Below are 19217 nucleotides of genomic sequence, written 5' to 3' on the forward strand. Positions count from 1 at the left end.
GTATTATTTTTCTTATTTAATGGACTACAACTAGACTAAAATATTATTATTTTCGCTGACTAAAATTAAACTAGATCTATCAATAATTAAACGACTAAAACTAATACACACTTTAAACAAAAGACTAAGATGTAAACTAAATCAAAATCAGCTGCCAATATTAAAACTGGCATCAACCAGATGGGTATAAACCCACTCTGACTGGGCTGTGGAGAAGCATTCTTCGACACTACTCCGATGTGTTTGTGATCCAGAACTAATTATCCAACACCGGCATCAAACCTTACCAAAGTTTATTCGACTAAATTCCACCAAATTCTCACAAAAATATTTCAAATTCTAGGAACAGAATATGTGCAGGGAACACCAACTACCTATAGATATCCTTTTGGTCCAGCAGACGTCTTGCGCAGCTGTCCACAAACAAAGGTGATCACTTCAAATCAGACCAGAGACAAAGAATCGTATTGAGATTGATGTCTCATTAACAGCTGTTCTTTCATACTCATAGCTAAAAGATTAATTTAACCATTGTGATGCTCCACTGACCTGTCATAGGGAGAATAGCAACTCTGGGCCCAGCACAGTAGAAACCGCACTATGTAACTTGAAGAGGAGGGTACGATAAAAGGCTAAATTGTAGATATTACCATTACCCAAATAAGTAAATGTATATTATACTATTGCAGCAACAATACTATAATAACAATAACAGGTCCCTACCAGATCAATGTGTTTATAAGCATTGTAATCACTGTTCAAGGAATTATTCCTTCACTCTTCTCTCCGCTTGCGACCTCCGTCGATTTCTTTATCTCAGGCCATCTGGATGAGGAATGCTTAGTGTATTCTCCCAGAGCTGTGATGAGAACAGGGAAAGGCACTTATTAAAAAGGCCATCTCACCAGAGTCCTCACAAGGGGAAGGTCTTCCCGCAGAAGGACAGGAGGAAAGGAGCAGCTTCGGGGAAACAAGAGAAGAAAGAATCTCCATGGAGCAAGCATCCAAAGGATAGAGGAAGGACATTTCAGTGAATGACTAAGACACAGGATGTATTTCTCCTACCTGCCTTTCCTTTTGGACAAAAACATCTCAAAATGTTTCACTGAAATGGCAAATTTAAGTTGGGCCTTTTTCTTAAAGCACAATTCCAGGAAGATGTATGCATAATTAAGGAGTTAGGACGTAAACAAAGTACAAATGAAATGTGGTCTTTCAGAAAAATAGACAACATTAAATACAATGGTGGCGATAGGAACCAGACGTCTGAAGATGTTTCCTGACGGCTAAGGCACTGTTTTACAATAGCTCTAAGGTTTTGGTCTTAAAATCCTTTTAATACATGTAATTGTAAAGCAAAAATTGGCCCCAAACGTACCACTTGTAATAAATACCCAGTATTGTGTATTGTTCTATAATAAAGGCACCAGTCCATTGTTTCATTTTTTTTTCTAAACGCTGGCAAGTCACTAGTGTCAACTCCCTCTAGATGCGGAGGGTAGAACACTTGGTGCTTGACTTGGCCAGGTGACCACAAGTTGTCACATTACTATGAATGAGTAAGAACTCACCATTGTTCCCTCCCAATATAAACACAGCCATTTGCTTCCTCTGGACCCAGCGGCGCTGAACATAGTGCAGCCGGACTGAAACCTGACTCTCAGCAGTAGGTCTCACCACAATGCTAATCAGTTCTTGTACTGGGTAGCTGCTTTGCTGAGGAGTGTTCAGTCATCTCATCTGTGTTTCCAGATGTTAAAAGATGGCAACAATGAGCAGACATGCTTGCAAGCTTTTGATGAGGGGGAAATCTGCTTGGTATTCCGTTCATGGAGAGCTGCTGTCTGGATTTAAATGTGCTTTGCAATGATCTAGATCAGTATCAATAAATATGTTGAGTTCTGAAGTTATAGGAATTGCTCAGCTAGCTTTTAAATATTCCAAACCTCCAAAATACAGTCAATCAAAAACAGCCAGATATAATCAAGGTAACTTCATACATATTTTACTTAAAGGCCATTCCAAGCATTTGTAAATAGTGTACAAATGAGACACGAATATCTGACAACCCTTCCTAAAAAAACAGCCTTAAACTGGTACCTAAACCTAGCCCTAAACCCTAAACTCAGCCTGAAAACCTATCTGCAAAATCCAGAATGCTAGAAAAGCAGTGAAAGTGCTGGTTTGCATTCTTTCTTATACTGCACATAAATTATGCTCTCCAATTAGCACCCTACTCCCTAAATAGTGCACTTCACAGATTTTAAACGTACTACTACTACACCACTACACTGCCTACAGAGTGTTTTTTTTTCCGCCGCATGGGTCCAGCTGTTCTCTAGGAATCATTGGCTTTGAAATCCACAAAAATGGCAGCAGTAGGTTAGTTAGGTGTCGTTTACTCATCATGTATTTGCATGTTGTTTTTGTTTTTTTGGGCTGAACATGGCTCTGCACAGTTCTCACAGTTTTTCTTATTGCATATTCGTCTTTCACTGGACATTTTTGTCGGCCATCTGCCCAAGGAGTATATAAACCTCTTGCAAACACCTTGAGGTAAAGTTACAAGCTGCCATTTTGAGTCTGATCAAAAAATAAATGTGAAAGCTGAAAGTTTGGGCTGGATTTGAATTAGCTCTGCATTTATGGTGATAGACATGTCTCTGGCCAATCAGAGGTTTGTTAGACTTACATGTCACCATTAGATACCTACTTGCCATAGTTAGAAACCAGAGCAAGCTGGGTACTGAAAACTTACCCGGTTACAGAGACCAGGTACCAGATTTTGCCAGTGGAAATGCAAAAAGAGCCGTGAATTAGCATGCAGTCGTATAGGTTCCATGCGGTGGAAAAGTGGCAAGAGTAGAAGATTGTTCCTAGTGTTTTGGTGGTGTGATTGCAGAGCAACACAGATAGGGCACATTAGGCAGTACATTAGCGCTACATTGAATCGCACAGAATCATAAATCTGCTTTAGGTTTACACTAGAGCCACGAGACTCCATCTACTCTCACTGCTCACTAGCAGCTCAACAAAGAGCAACAATTCACACAATCCAAGTTGATTACTATTCTTACAAGGGGTCCTGCAATACAAAGGTACTACTTGCTTTAGCATTTTAAAAATGAGTTGTATAAACATCACACGTCTTCTTTGAGCTGAATCTTGAACTCTTCTATTTGATTCGGGTTGGGTTCAAATACGTTTTAGGTCTCATCCCACCCACAATTCTACCTAATAACAAATCATGTGTTTGTGTAATGCAAAACTCTGGTGATTCAGACAACACCTGGCTGAGATCATGGAGAACATCTGCCTTTGATCATCAAGTTCATGCCTTAAGCCATCGAGTTGTTAGATAATCTCAAGCAGGCTGAATTATGTAAATTCTGAAAGTGAATAACATGCTATTTGTTTAATACAGATAACTTGGCTTCAAAATGGTGGGATATTGTTCTATTTTACCTATACAACATACTTTGTTCCCTTTTAGAAAGACTGCATTGAGATGCAGGTGTGTAACCTGTACTCACACCAGTGTGACCTTGATCAGTTGTATGGCTGAGGGCTGATAACAGACTCTTAAGAGCAGACAGAGCCTTCCTCTTTCTCCCCGCTCCCTAAGGCAACCCGAGCCCAGGGTGGACGGCAGGATGAAGCGCCCGGCCCACAGTAACCTGATCCACAGCCGTGCTGGAGCCAGCGCCAGAGCCCCAGCAAAGTGGGCCCTGCCCCAGAGAGTGCAGAGGGGGGGCTTTCAGGGGGTAAACATACCTCCTCCGGCTCTCCAGGGGCACATTCCGCCCACCCCGCGCCATGTGTGCAGTAGACCTTCTCTCTGGGGAGGCATTCCAGCAGCCCTGCCCAAGCATCTGGAGAGTCCCTGTCGAAGGCTGTGTGCAAAGGGGGTCGATACAAGAAAGAAGAGCGCGGAGAAAGAGTAGAGGAGGGGTGGAGGGGGGGGGGGGGCTGCAAACATTCCTCCAGCCCTGCCCTAGTCGAAGATGGCCTGCTCCCCAGAGACACATTCCTGCAGCATGCTCTCTCTCCCTCTCTCTTGATTTCTCTTTATTAAGTTTCTCCCTCTCTCTCTCTTTCCCCTCACATTCCCTTTCTCTCTCTCCCTCTCTCTGTACTTTCTTAGTCTTTCTTCCTCTCCCTTCCTCTGGCTCCTTCTGCAGTCCAGCATTAGTGCGATCAATAGCACCGATCGCATTAGGGACACGGGCCGATCCATAGCGCCGGATTCCCTTGGCGTGGGCCAGCGGTCGCGCCTTAAGTGCACAGAAAGGTGTTAAACCTCTCCCAGACTGGGGGGAGACAAAGGCAGCCATTGATCGAGGTGACATGTTACATCTCTCTCGTTTTTCCTTTCTTTGTGCTTCACTCTCTCCCACTTTCCTGCTGCAACGCAGATGTGTCCAAACACTTTCCATTCCGTTAAAAAAAAAAGAGAGAGCGAATGTTGGAAATGTTCGAAATCGGTCCGAAGCCATGCCTGGAAATGCATGTCATTACTTAGTCGTGTCCATTCTTTATCACCGTTCTTTCCAACTTTTATGCAGTAACATACACTATATATGTCCAAGCATAACAAACACGACGTCCAAAACCTTTAAAATCAGGCCAATGGTATTTCATGGTGCTCAATACCCCTAGAGAACTCATTTCCCCTGCTTCACAGCTCAGTGCCTGGGGCTTTATACCCTTCCAGCTCGCGCTTTTCAATGAGCATGGCGATCTTAAGCTTAAGTGAACCTACACACATTTGAATGCCTGTCTATAATTAGTGAACTTTAAATGTGGTTATATTATACCCCCTTTTCCACAAGGTCTTATTGACGTCTTAATGAAAAGTCATGTTAAATATTTTGGTCAAAATACCACAAGGATCAGCACCACAGCACAGTTCTCCCTCAGCCCTGCTCAGAATGACCAGTTTCAAGACTGAGGAAAGAGTTTCACATTTTGATTCATTTAATCCCATATTTCCAGACTCGGACAAACTCACTATTTACTAGCTGTCTGGTCTGTTTGGACGCTGGAGAAATGTCTGGTGTTTGTACTCAGCTGTGGCTCAGTAAATGGTAAACAAGTGAATTGTCTCTGTCCAAGAAACAGAATCTGGAGGGGTTTGGACAGAATGTTGAAAAGCATGAAAAGAGTTGGGGATGTTGCTCCTGTTCTTTAGGTTGGTTATATTTGGCTAATATGAAGTACTGTTGCTGTTACAATTACATTATCCCATATAAAATCTAATCGACAATCAAATTTTAAACATAAATGAGCTACATACAGCCTCTTACTCAAACTCAGAATATGCACAAACAGAAGGGGGTTTGTTTTGCTGTCAGAACGGTCTTCCTTGCCCTGAAATAGCTGAATTCACCAGTGATAAAAGCTGACTACAAGTATGAAGTAGTAGTCTACACTCCAATCAAAACATGACTCGGCTTATTCACAGTAGTATTCTGGACATACTGAGCATCCCTCTTCGTAACCTCTAAAAGCAAAGGTAACTTCTTTGAAACACAGTAATATTTAACTTTAACTGAAACTGCCTCGAATGCAAGACACTTCCAACAAAAGATCTGTTTGTGTCCATATTCCGGAAAGCCCTGGTTTAACTGAACCGGCCTCTTTTGTTTCGGAGGTGGCGAGCTGCGAGCTGCTCTGAAAAGGCAATTACCTCCTTTTATTCAGCTTCCACGGGGGGTCTAATTCAAACCGCTTTTCAAGTATTGTTCAATTAGGAGTTATTTGTCTAAGAGATTGACATTAATGAGGGGGTCGCTCTAATGGCAGGAAGGCAGCACAATGAAGCCTTTGGTGTAGGGGATCACAACTGAGAAAAATATAATACACACATAAAAAAAGAAACAATATCATGAGATGAAATACGACTCTGGAATTAAAAAAATAATGACGCATTACCATCAAATGAACTTTAACACTTTGAAGCAGAGAGTTATGGTCTATGTACTACACATTCCACCAGAATTACACAATTTTACACAATTACTAACATGGTTAAATGACAAAAATATGTTAAACTCTGATTTTTCATGCTCTGTATCTCTGGCTCTGCTGTGGTGCAGGTTCTAGAGTATTTTTCAGTCGATTGGCTGTCAAAGATAATGAAACTTGACAAAAAGTTTGAAGATGAATTAACTTTCTGTAACAGAGGAAGAAAGGAAGGATGGAATCTTAGCATTCTCTATGCAGCCATGTTGCTATTAGTGTAGAACAGATGCTCAAAGCTTTATTTATTGTTGGATGTACTGTGTTTACTTCAACGGAGTGTCAGTGCTCATTCAGAGTGCTAATCAGAAATGTCTGAAGACTGGAACTCCGGTGCGTCAATGACCATTCGCGTTGTTTCTATTAATATCTTAGATGTGCAGCACCTGAAACTATGAATACTGGAATCCTGTGCTAGCATTTCTCCTGCGGTGTTACTATCAGTGTGTGAAGAGTCGGCGAAGAGGGTTGCATTGACAATCCAACACAATGGGCAGTACTTTGAACACATTTTATAAGTGGCCAGAAACTTTGTAAATAACTCATGAAAGAATAACGTTACATTAAATCACACCATTGCTTTTCTTGTGAAATTCCCAATAAATTTGATGTGTCACATGACCCTCTTCCTATTGAAAAAACAAAAGTTGGATCCAAAATGGCTGACTTCAAAACGGCCACCATGGTCACCACCCATCTTGAAAACTTTCCCCCTCCCATATACTAATGTGCCACAAACAGGAAGTTAATATCACCAACCATTCCCATTTTATTAAGGTGTATCCATATAAAGGGCCCACCCTGTACTGTGTTTACTTCAACGGAGTGTCAGTGCTCATTCAGAGTGCTAATCAGAAATGTCTGAAGACTGGAACTCTCCTTTAAGAGCTGAAATAACCATGTATCGTAAGCCTATGGGGTCGAAGAACGCACCGGCGCGTCAACGACCAATTGTGATGTTTCTATTAATATCTTAGCGATAGCACAGCACAGAAATACAGTTCAAACATGAACGTGTGAAACGACTGTATGCGATACTGTACATCCAGAGTTACGAGCCTATGTATAAGCTTGAGACATGCCTCCTCTGCCTCTCACCGTGTCCAACTGGTGGATTCACTTGTTTTTCTGACTCTGATAAAACTATATCAATCACCAAAACTGTTCATCCACACGAGTAAAGGGATGTTTTCATAAGAAATATAAAAAGACTTTCTACAATCGGATTTAAGTTTTTCAGGGTTAGAGACAGGTTATCTCTTCATAAAATGCTCTAGGTCACATGGGCCTCTCTTAACGAGAGAGCTGGGATTGTTCTGAACATTTTGATATAAAACATGTGGGCAATAAATTATAATACAAGTGCTTTAAAAGACGAATTTCAGAAAATTGAGAAAATGTCCTTAGGCCCCCAAAGGGTTAAACTCAAAAGGCAAAACACTCTTTACCACAGTTTTTTATGCTGCTCACATTCAGGGAGCATGGTAAGAAACTGCAGAGCTGATGTACAAGCCAGCCCGAGCGATGTGTTGCACTAATTTGGGGAGCAACGTGTGACAAAAACATTCGTAGTGAATCTTAGTTCTCGGAGAGTGTTTGAATAGCATTAGTTCTTGGCTAAATTATTCACAACAGCTCTGCCTGCTAGCGTTTCTGAGTTTGATTGCCGTCTTTCTCAAATGAATAAAATAACATGCTTTATCACACACACTGCTCATTCCCTCTGCCTCATAGATACACACACATACACTTCCCAACTCATGAACACTCACTAATGCATATGAAACATGTTCATAAAGTCTGCTCCCTCACAAATAGAGCAGCTCTCAGTGAACGGAAAACCTCCGTAATACTCATATGGAATATCTCACTGTTCGTCTAGACACACACGACCAATCCAAATCATTCAGCCCTTGAATTTGCGGCTAGATACAAGAGGCACTCTCACACATGTCACACATATGCAAACCTTTCTCTCCAGCTCTCTCTGAGCCACTTACACATTTACGACAAAAAGGCACATAAAGACTTATTGTCATGTGTAAAATGGAGCGGTTCTATAGGGACCCAAGCCCAATGGACCCAATCCCTTCTCTGAGCCTTTTCTACATCTCACTGAAAATATTTACACAACCATTCACAGTGTTCCTTTTGGCAAGATGCAACCATTTCTTAATGCATTTCATACCAAGATGTTTCCTCTGAGAGCAGCTCTTCTTCGGTTACTTCTGTATAAACCACTCTATCCCACTTTTTTACCAAGTGTCTTTCAAATCTGTGTATTCCCACATTAACCACCCATGCAAGAACTGTGAAAAAACCAATTATGGTAGCAGTTTTTCTTTCTTTGTAACGATTTACGTTATCTTCATGCAATTTACATGTATTTATGTTGTAATTATCAAAATACATCTGTGTTATTTAATGTGTAAACACTAATGTAGACACATGAGGTTGTTTACATGCTTTACTTACTATAATCTGACAGTAAATGCATCCAATTACATTGTGGTTGTGTGTTTGTAATGTGTAATTACATAATTAGATAAAATCATGAGATCAGACTAAAGACTTTCTTGCTCTGAAAGTCTTTCTTTAATGCACTTATTACTTCCTGGCATACTGCACTCAATGTAAGGTCATTTGTATAAATTGTGCTGTAGTTTGAATGTTAGATCCTCTTTTGTAAGTTGCTTTGGATAAAAGCGTCTGCCAAAATGCATAAATGTAAATGAAAGTACATAAATGTAAATGAAACTCAATGCTCCGACTTTCAGAAGTAATACTGCAATGCCTACCACGTCATTAGAGATGCACCACAATATCACAACTATTTCACAATCGGCAGAGGCTAGCGAAAAATTATGAACTAAGTTTCTTCGGCAGTAACAGACTCTATGGTTGTGGAAGCTATTACACTACAAATGGATCACCGCTGTGAGAATTTGATTGCTTTCAGCTATATAAACAGTGCTAATGCTAATTCAGTGTTCATATTTTACAACTTTAGTGGTCTTCCAATATTCAAATTTTGATTCTAAATGTATCAAAACAGTGATCAATAGCAGACAACAGCTCACAGTTGAAGATCATTACGTAAACAACTTTGTTGTTGCCACTGGACACAGTATAAACCTAATCCTGCAACGTCCAGTGGTGATTTCACTGTTTAACATCGACTTCACCATTGGCACTGAAATGGCAAGGTTGGGTTTGATCCATGTTTGGGTTTTTAGTACAGACCCTTTCATGTCAACAAAACTGTTCAAATGCTAGTGGTGCTAGTTTACTGAAGTAAATACCCGAAGTACTGGCTGGAAGCGAACTGTTTGCTAAAACTGGGTTGAACCTTTTGATACGGCTAGCATTTCCACATCTACATCTGGTGTTGTCACAGGGATACAGTTCTTTGAAAGAGCAAATGTTAAATGACATTAATAAGAAACAAAAGTGCAAAAAAAGATAGATAGAAAGAGAAAGAAAAAGTATTGGATGACTCTGATGGTGCACTCACAGTACATGTGCCTATAGTAATAACATGGCTAGTACTGTAAGATGCCCTGTATGGTGGTAGCTGGTGTAGCATAATGAATAACACTGTTGCTCTTAGTGTGAGACCAGGGTTTGAGTCCCACTATGCTACAACTGTAAGAGTCACTGGCTCCCAACACCGCCTTTACCTACATCTGTAACATGATAAGAACTATAAGCTGTTCCAAGTCCTCTGTGTCATTAACAGTATACTAATCTAGATCAGTGACACATTCTGGAGTCCTGAATAAAGAGGACGCCCAGCAGAGACCTGGAAAAGCCTTTAGCTGATACCATTAGTTTCCCAAGACATCGCTGTCAGTGTATTTTTAGCAGTGTTCATACATCAGACCAGCAATGACACCCGTCTGCCACTGACCCCCACACATTCGCCCGCCCATATTAACAGCTCCAGAAGATCCAGGAGCTGACAAATAAGTCTTCATACAACTATCATCTACCTAATATAGCAGAGTACCACCACTACACAAGGGTACTCTGATCATATGATCGAGAGAAAAACAGAGAATTGCAGAAAGAAGCTACTAAGAAAAAAGCAAAAAGGAAGGAAAGAAAGAAAAGAGGCATCAATAAACAAAGAAGTCAAAGTAAAAATCCTCTCCAGGATTTGGCTCCATCTGCTTGGATCCTCTAATCATCTCAGAACAGCCTCAGCGGTGTCAGGGCGGTTCAAAACGCTAGGAAAGATTTTTATATTCTGGACCTTTGTCACCTCTGAGAGAAAGGAGCAAAGGAAGGAAAGATGGACTGATAATGACAGAAGAGGCACAATGAAATAAATGACAGAAATTACATCTTTCTCTTGACTAACAAAGCGTTACAGATTACAACTACACAACTATTAGCGAATAACAGAGTCGACATCAGCAGAACTTAATTATGATTCATACTGTAACATCAGGTGTGTTTCTGAACGCTGAAAACAGACCATCCACATCATTAAAAACCAATTACAGAAAGAAAGAAAGAAAGAAAGAGAGAGACATAGAAAGAGAAAGAAAAAAAAGACAAAGAGAAAGAAAGAAAGAAAGAAAGAAAGACAGAAAGAAAGAATAAAGACAGAAAGAAAGAAAGACAGAAAGAAAGACAGAAAGAAAAAGACAGAAAGAAAACATACAAAGAAAGAAAGACAGACAGAAAGAAGAAAGAAAGACAAAGAAAACATACAAAGAAAGAAAGAAAGAAGTCATTATCTCTTCGTCCTATGTCTCAGTAATGGCCGCGTCCTGCAAAGTTGTAGATGAGTTTCTGGATGAAAGTGTGTTTCTCTGAGAGATTATTATGATGTATGATGTAATGTCAGGTGTGTTTCAGTAACCTGAGGACAGACTGAATCATTAAAAACTAATAAAACCTCTTTACCTCATGGACGTACAAGAAAACAAAAACACACAGCACATGCACACACACACACACACACACAACACTGGCCTAAAAACACAGGACAAAATACACAGGCACAGGACCCAGGACCCAGGACCCAAGACACTGGACAAAGGAGCAACATGCAAAGGACCCAGTACACAGGTCGCAGGAGACAAGACACAGGACACTGGACCAAAGGTGAACATGAAGGAATGACAGGTACAGGACGTAAAGGAGCAATGGGAAGGTAGTGGTGTTCTGTGGAGTGAGCGTTGTTTACCTGTCAGCTGGCATTGATTAATCTTGTGTTGGGTAAGATCGCTCAGCGAGGGGAACACCTGCCGGCAGGAGCGGCAGCTGTGCTCCTCGTCCTCCTCCTCTGCCTCGTCCCCTTCCTCAGGAGAGCCCCTCCTCCTCCTCCTCCTCAGACGCCCGTCCTCCGCATCCTCACACTCCCTCTCGGGGGCACACTCGGGATCTGCGGCAGAGAACAGCAAGCAGCGGTCACTGCTGGGTTCTGACCCCCCGCCGACAGCCTACAGCTGCAAGGCTTAAGTCCTTAGCTAAGACCTACGGATGCATGGTGGTTTAAACACGCAGTTTGCACACCGCTAACAGGTGGGGTGTTTGTTGACACACGTTCATTAAATATTTCTTGTGAAACTGAAGACTGAATATAACTGAATACGCAGGTTGAGCCACTTCGCCGTTAAGGTTGACATACTCATCCCAAAAGATGGTGGTTCATCACTATTACAGAGGTCTTCAAATCCGGCCGGCCGTTTTAAAATCCCGGCCTGGAATCTGGATCCAAGGTCCCTGCTCTTTTGGATACAGCTCCACTGCTCAACCGTCAAATGTGGGTGAGCTTTGAGCAAGTTGCTCACGCACTCTAACTTCAAAACCACCCTCTTTAAATCATCTAAACCAGAGCTTACACATACTTTGGGCACAGTACTATCCCCTAGAACAGGACAAATCAAGACATACTCATACAAGAACCACTTTTTGTTCTACAACGAACCATTTCTGTTGCTGTTTTAACAGGTAAGAACCTTAAGATCGATGATGGATGTTTAAACGTTTAAAAGGTTATCTCTTAAACAAAAACGCTTTTTTACGGAACCAAAAGTGGCTCTTTGATGGCATCGCTCATCGAAAAGTGGGCAGGGAAAATAATACACACAACACATTTTGTTTAACCTCCAGCTTGCCACTAGCCTCAATAATCACCAGGAGATAATATGGAAGTATGTCACAATTTGGAAGGGAAATGGCATCACGATTCCCAATTTCCACCGACTTTATACTTTTCAGCATTGCCTTTTTCCAAGATGGTGTTCCACCAAGCAGGGAACCTCTAGGGCAGTGCGTCAACACAGACAGCGGCTTCCAAAACTTGCCAAAAGTGGTGCAATTATCCGAGTAATACCACATTTCACCCCATTTTGTCGAAAATGGGTGTGAAAACATGAAGGGAGACAATCACAGACTCGCTCCTTCACTCAGTAAAGAAGATAAAATATGCTGGAGCTGAACTCGGAGCTCATGCATTGTACATGGAGTCAGCCAATTCAACGGAACAGAAGACAAAGCAAGACAAAGCACACCAAGCCGAGATTGGTGTGTGTTGCGTTCTCAATGTGACACACTTCCCTGAATAATTCAGCCTTGCTTGCAGGCAGCCATGGGTCGCACACATCAATATTCTCCTATCTGCAGTGTTGTCTTTCAAAGGCAAACCAGGTCCGCATCAGCGCTGGCTATCAATCTTGTTGCTCTGCAGTGGCCATCTAATTCGTAATATGGAACAAGGCTTCTAGGCCGACACGTAGATCAACCTTGTCTCAAAATGGATCTGACAGTCATGAAATAAATGGAAGGTAGTGTATGTGAGTCCACACTCTCATCTGTCAAACATCTTCTTGAAGACTTCAATGCTCTTATGAATAATCGAATACAATCAAAACGCAACTCGTTTTGCTTCTTCAGATTTGTTTCTGTGAATCACAACAGCAAAAGGCTTTGGATAATAACTGTTTATAGTATAGAAAGATTTACATTTATTTATAGGCATGGAGAACACAACGTGGGCTTTTCAATGCAAGGAATAAAACATCACCCATTGGAGAGAAGGGAACTGCAAGAATTATGAATCTGGAGTGGGTGAAATTCCCCAAGTTCAGACGTTGTGATTCAAAATGTATAGATGTATAGATTCTCACTGAAACTGTAAGAACTGATGCAGTGTCAAAAATAAAATAAAATCCCGACAGTTAGCTTAACCACTCATCTACCAGCTAATAAATATATATATCTTCTCTCCCTCTCTCTTTCTTTCTTCAGCATATAGATTTTCACTTTCAGTTAGACAAAGGCACAACGGTTTTCACCCTCTCAGCCAGAGAGAAGGTGCCAAAGTGAAGGAATCCAGATGTATCTAAGGAAGCTCTAGGGCATGGGTATTTAATTAAAATTCAGTAACATCCAGTAAGAGAAAATTTCCTGGTCTGGAATATCCTGTCTAACGAGCATTATGATTCAGTGTGGAACTTTTTCCGTAAGCTGCCAACTGATAAACGTCTTTTTGAGTCATCTGATTGGCTGAGTGGCCTCACGTGTGATATGTACGAATATAGACCTCCATTCTAAATTCAACAGATCTCAGTAGTTTATGAGTTTTAGGCCTAGGTCAGAATTGGCCTATTATTGACCTTTGATCTAGGGAATCTAGATGATCGGTTATGCTTACTACAGGTATGCCAGGACCACGAGTCAGTATACTTATGATTTATAGTTATGATACATTGATGATCCCTTATGAAGACAATGTGGAACTATCGGGCAGGGTTTCAGGCTCGGCTAAGCCCTTTTGAAGTTCAAAAATGAGCAAAATCCTTTACCTTTTAGAGTTCAGCCCCGGAATGTTCATATATACTCGGGGTGAACCGTCTTCAGTAATAGATCTGAGTAAACCGTCCCATTGTCTGAACCAAATTCCACCCACATTAGGATATCTGAAAGAACTGTCTGCATAAACCTTTCTGTTCATGCCTTATTTCATAAGAAGTGGGTGTGAAAATCCTCAAGGAGCGCCGTTCCAGGACTCCTCAAGGCCACCCAGGATTCTTTCCACTCCAAGCTCCCTGAGCCTCCACGCCAAGAATCAACGTAACCCAACACCCTCCATTGTCCTTCTCTCATGGCGACAGAGGCTTGTGGAACATACCCACTAAAAATATCAGCCATCCATTCCCTGGTGGGACCCGGCAGAACCAAGCAGGAGGTGGTAAGGGAGGGGAGGCAAATCCCAAGCCCCGCTCCTGGCAGATGCTTGGCCGACTGGACTGAAGAAAGCTCGGGACAGCGGCCAGTCACGTCAAGCATGGTCACCCGAACTCCATCAAATCTCAGCGGGCATGGCCACGGCACTCTGTGTCTTTTTCTAGACTGTCAGCCATGTAATGGGAGAGAGCTAACTTGCTCAAGCTGAAACTCCTTGCTTGCTGCAATATGATTTATCTGAAATGCCCATTTACCTGATACCTTTTCTTTGGTCATCCTTTGGAGAAGTGTGACTTGGAGAAGAATTATCTGAGATGATCTGGAGCAGCTGTATAAGGACTACCAAGCAATGTCAATACCAAAAGTTAGCTAGAGATGTATGAAGCCCCCCCCCCCTGCACTGGAACACTGTTCTCTGGAGTAATGGAACATATTCAAACTCCCTTTGAATACCTTTTCCGCACTGTGAGGCGGAGACGGAGCGAGCTGGCTGAAAGTGCAACACTCAGTACTGTTTGTCTAAAAGGTACATGTACCTATTCAGTGGTCAATCTGAAGCCCACTGAACCCTACAGGTAGTAGCAGTAACTGTATTATACACAGCAGGGGTTTTGCATGAGAGAACAGACTAGTATTATTATGCAATCATTAAAATTCCAGACACAGATAAAGCCTCAGAAAAACAAAAGCACAGTGAGGGCTGAAAGATTAATTGGTTTATATTAAAAATCGCTATTTGAAAAAAGTGCAAGCCCTGCCATTTTTATTTTACCCTTCATTTATAATAAAAGAAAAATAATAAAATAAAAATAATTAAGGTGAGAGGTTTAACCCAAGCCCTAAATCTGTAAAACACCTTTTCTTGTGAATGCAATATTGTTGGGAAAAATCATAGTTAGCAACTTTCTATAAGTTCTACTACCCTAAGCATGGATGTATTATTGTGTTCGTCACTCTATTGACCATTAATCAATATATGACAATTAATGATTATTATTATTTTTATTTATTTATTTTTTAGTGAAGTAATCTCATTACCTCTACATTACAGTCTAAAACCCAGAAGAACTGTGTCAGTTGAAATGTACATGAAATTTCTTTAAAAAACATTCCTATTTGAGGAGGCCTCCAGCTCATTTTAAAATTCTCTTCACTTTTTATTCTGGAATGGCACTCTGGAACTTTTTCCCCCATTTGAATAGTTTTTTTTCCTTTTTGCTCTTAATTTAACTGTGTATTTACAGTTTCTTTTCACTCTGTAAAGCACTCTGAATATCTCATGTGTATGAAAAGTGCTCAATAAATTAGTTTGCCTTGCCTTTCCTAAAATCCACTCATAGTACACATCCTTTATAATGTCAGCCATGTTCACGTTCTTTGATAAAGGCACATTTGTGTTTTATCAGGATTTGAATATAGTGAAGGCGGCATGGTGTTGCAGCAGGTAGGTGTCGTAATCACACAGCTCCAGGGACCTGGAGGTTGTGGGTTCGAGTCCCGATCCGAGTGACTGTCTGTGAGGAGTGTGGTGTGTTCTTCCTGTGTCTGCGTGGGTTTCCTCCGGGTGACTGTCTGTGAGGAGTATGGTGTGTTCTCCCAGTGTCTGTGTGAGTTTCCTCCGGGTGACTGTCTGTGAGGAGTGTGGTGTGTTCTCCCAGTGTCCGCATGGGTTTCCTCCGGGTGTTCCGGTTTCCTCCCACAGTCCAAAAACACACGGTGATAGGTGGATTGGCGACTCAAAAGTGTCTGTATGGTGTGAGTGGAATCACCCAATGATTTCAGGTAGGCTCTGGACCCACCGCGACCCTGAACTGGATAAGCGCTTACAGATAATGAATGAATGAATGAATGAATGAATGAAAGAATGTAGTGAACATTGTTGTGTGTACAGTCTCGTTTGGCGGAGAGATTAAACATTTGGTAGATTCTTGACATAAAAAAAAGTCTGAAATTATATTCTTACATTCAGATGATACACCATAACATATAACTCAAATTCTATGGATTAATCCACATTCAAGTCTAAAAACACCCACCATAACCCTAGCCTATGATACCCAATCAAAACACAAGGCCCAGTGCAGGGTTTCAAAGTCCTGCTAGTCATTTTCTTGTTTCCTTTTGCTGTTATGCTCCTGGTTTCTAACACTCGTCTTTGGTGCTGTAAGGAAGAGAACAGTGAAGCTATTCTGGAGCAAGGTCACGGTGATGCATGGGATTAGAGTTCAATGTCAATACCAGGTTGCTCTACGCGCAGGTTTAGACCCATTAATCCATTAGATCTAGACATCTTCCCGCCTGAATCCCCCAAAGAGTGGACAGGGGATCAATGGCACTCTGCTCATCCTGACTGACAATCAGCACTCATGCTTCTCTGGATCAGCTTTTTCCTTTACAATCGAAGGAGGAGGTGTCAAGGAGCAGGAAAAGACGAAAACATAAAGAATGCTTAATTAAGTTTAGATTCAATTGGTAGGACATAGTCTTCTTGCCTTTTCTGTCTTTTCTAAAGGTATTTCTACATGATTTAATGACCTGCATGCTTTACGGTGGCACTATATTATACACTGCTATGGATGGATACCTTTTTCAAACAAAGAAGCTACTAATGTTAAGTTCAGATATTATTTAGTTGTTGAGATATGAATGTATATATGTACATATGCCATCAAAGCATGGACTCTTCAAGACCTCTGAAGGTGTCTTGTGCTATCTGGCACCTGGATCTTAGCAGCAGATACTTTATCCTTTAAGTCCCGTAAGCCTGAGGTCAGGCCTTCATGGATTGGGCTTGTTTTCCAGGACATCCCACAGATGCTCGATTGGATTGAAGTCTGGGGAATACGGAGGGAATGTCAATACTTTGAATTCTTTGTCAGATGTGGCAGATGTGCATTAGGCTTCTTAGAGGACACTGCCACTAAGGAAAACTTTAGCCATGAAGCAGTAAACTTTAGTCTGAGGGGTCAACATGGAACACTGTCCGGACTCATATTCATAGCCAGCATTAACTATACACACAAACACATACGTATGTATGTATCTATCTATCTAGACACACAAACACATACATACATGCATTCTGAGATCCTCCACGCAGATGTTAACCTCGTCCACAGGAGGCTGGGTCATTGTTTTTGTTTTAATTTTGTCCTCTGAGGACATTGATTGATGCCATTTAAAGTTAGCCATGCAATATCACGCGTGTGCTTTCGGTCATTCATCAACGTCGGCCAGTCGTGCCCACTGCGGAGGCGTTCCGCTGACATTTATCATTCCGGAACTTTCATCTCGGGTCGGGCTGTGACACCTCCCTGACCTAATATTATTGAATCTTTTCTCCACTTAAATATTTATAGTGTTTTAATTGATGTTCTCTTCTCAGCTATAGGGCTCTCCTGCTGCGGGCCCCAGACCCCCGACAGAGTGAGCTTTCTGCTTCCCCCAACGGACCCTCCCACTGAGACAGAAGGAGGGGTGACCTCTCTCTTTCTCTGGCCTGGACCGTACCACCCAAAAACACTCGCCTGCCAATCTGTCAAACCTCCAGAGAGAGAGAGAAACTGAAAGAAAGACAGACTGAGGGTGGGTGAGTGAGGCAGACTGAAAGAGACTGAGGGAGAGAAAAAGAAAGAGAGCTAAACAGGAGAGGAGTGAGGGGGAGAGACAGAGAGACTGAAATAAGAGAGAGTGAGAGATAAAGAGACAGCGTAGGAGCAAGAGAAAGCGAGAAAGATAGGGAGTGGTGAAAGAAAGCATGAGTGGGAAAGAGAACGAGAGAGAGAGAGAGCGTGAGACAGAGACAGAGTGGAATGCTCTGAATTTACTTTATTAATGTGCACATCATTTCTATATGAATAAAACATATCACATTAACACGATTCTGTCTTTCAGTTTACTTACTTCTGGAAATAATTGTGATATATTTTATTCATATGGAAATGATGTACAATTTTGAATGTAGCAAATTTAAGTCATATTTTACAGTGAGAGGTAAAAAGGCAGAGATCTGGTTGTATGCAAATGTATGTGCATCCCTGGTCTGTGTTTTTAAGTAGAAATAAAGACATTTTCTGAAAATATTAGCCACCAAATTTAACACAGAACAATTAAACACTAATATCAAGCATTAAAAACAGCTATTGCTCATTAATATGTGCATTAATCTGCCCCCTTTTGAGAATAAACACTTATTTTCACTTAGAAAATCCACAAGATATAAACACAGGTCCCCAAACTGTGGCAAAAACTGTGTTCACACTGTTTGTAAAACCGTCATACGAAGGGATTGCCGATGTATACAGAGCAGCAGCGAAATGTGGAGCAGTGGAAGCGTGTTCTTTAGGATTAGAAGTAGGAATGGTGTGTTTCACTAATTACTGAATGCCATAAAATCCCCACAGCAATGTTCCAGCATCAAATATATCAGAGGCTGTTAATACGCCTGCTTTCAGAAGAAAGCTGTCTGTCTACAAATGTCTTATAATGCGCTCTTGTGGCTAAGACATAGATAGATAGAGAGAGAGAGAAAGAGAGAGCTCTGACTGAAATAAAGAGTCAAAGACAGAAGATTAGGAGCAGACTTACGATGGTGGGTTTACTGCTGTGAGGTGCTGTTGGCCTTGTAAACAGAGGAGCACTGTATTTGAAATATGTATCAAAACTTGTTGCTTGGATTCTAAATCGGAATCATTTGGAAGTGTGCTCCGTCTACGAGGCTCAGAGCTGTGTGTTCCTCTCCAGTCTATCCAGCAACAGCCATTAGTTTCAGAAATTTGAAGCGGCTGTTCCAGCCATGAGCTCGAGCCCGGCATTAACAACCCTTGAGCTGCAGTTCCTGAGAAAGCCCTGGGGAACCCGCCATTGTATCTGGTGTGCACTGCTCTGTCTCGCTAGCACTGCAGCTGATCAATAACCGCCAGAGCCGGATTCAAACATTCACTAGAAATACAGGCCACATCAGACGCATCCCAGCCCAAAGCCCAGCCACCACA

At 41.6% G+C, this 19217-nt stretch overlaps 1 protein-coding gene across 4 annotated transcripts in view; it reads right to left on the reverse strand.

Annotated features, from left to right (window-relative positions):
* The window catches only part of LOC136707684 (zinc finger protein 521), a 179188-nt gene that overhangs the window by 134601 nt on the left and 25370 nt on the right, over positions 1-19217 (reverse strand). For all 4 annotated transcript variants that reach the window (XM_066681899.1, XM_066681898.1, XM_066681897.1 and 1 more), the window contains one exon: positions 11219-11416. In XM_066681899.1, the coding sequence (XP_066537996.1) occupies positions 11219-11416 (198 nt within the window). The remainder of the gene's footprint in view (positions 1-11218; positions 11417-19217) is intronic.

This window comes from Hoplias malabaricus, chromosome 9, assembly GCF_029633855.1.
Source record: "Hoplias malabaricus isolate fHopMal1 chromosome 9, fHopMal1.hap1, whole genome shotgun sequence".
In the NCBI taxonomy this organism is placed as follows: domain Eukaryota; kingdom Metazoa; phylum Chordata; class Actinopteri; order Characiformes; family Erythrinidae; genus Hoplias; species Hoplias malabaricus.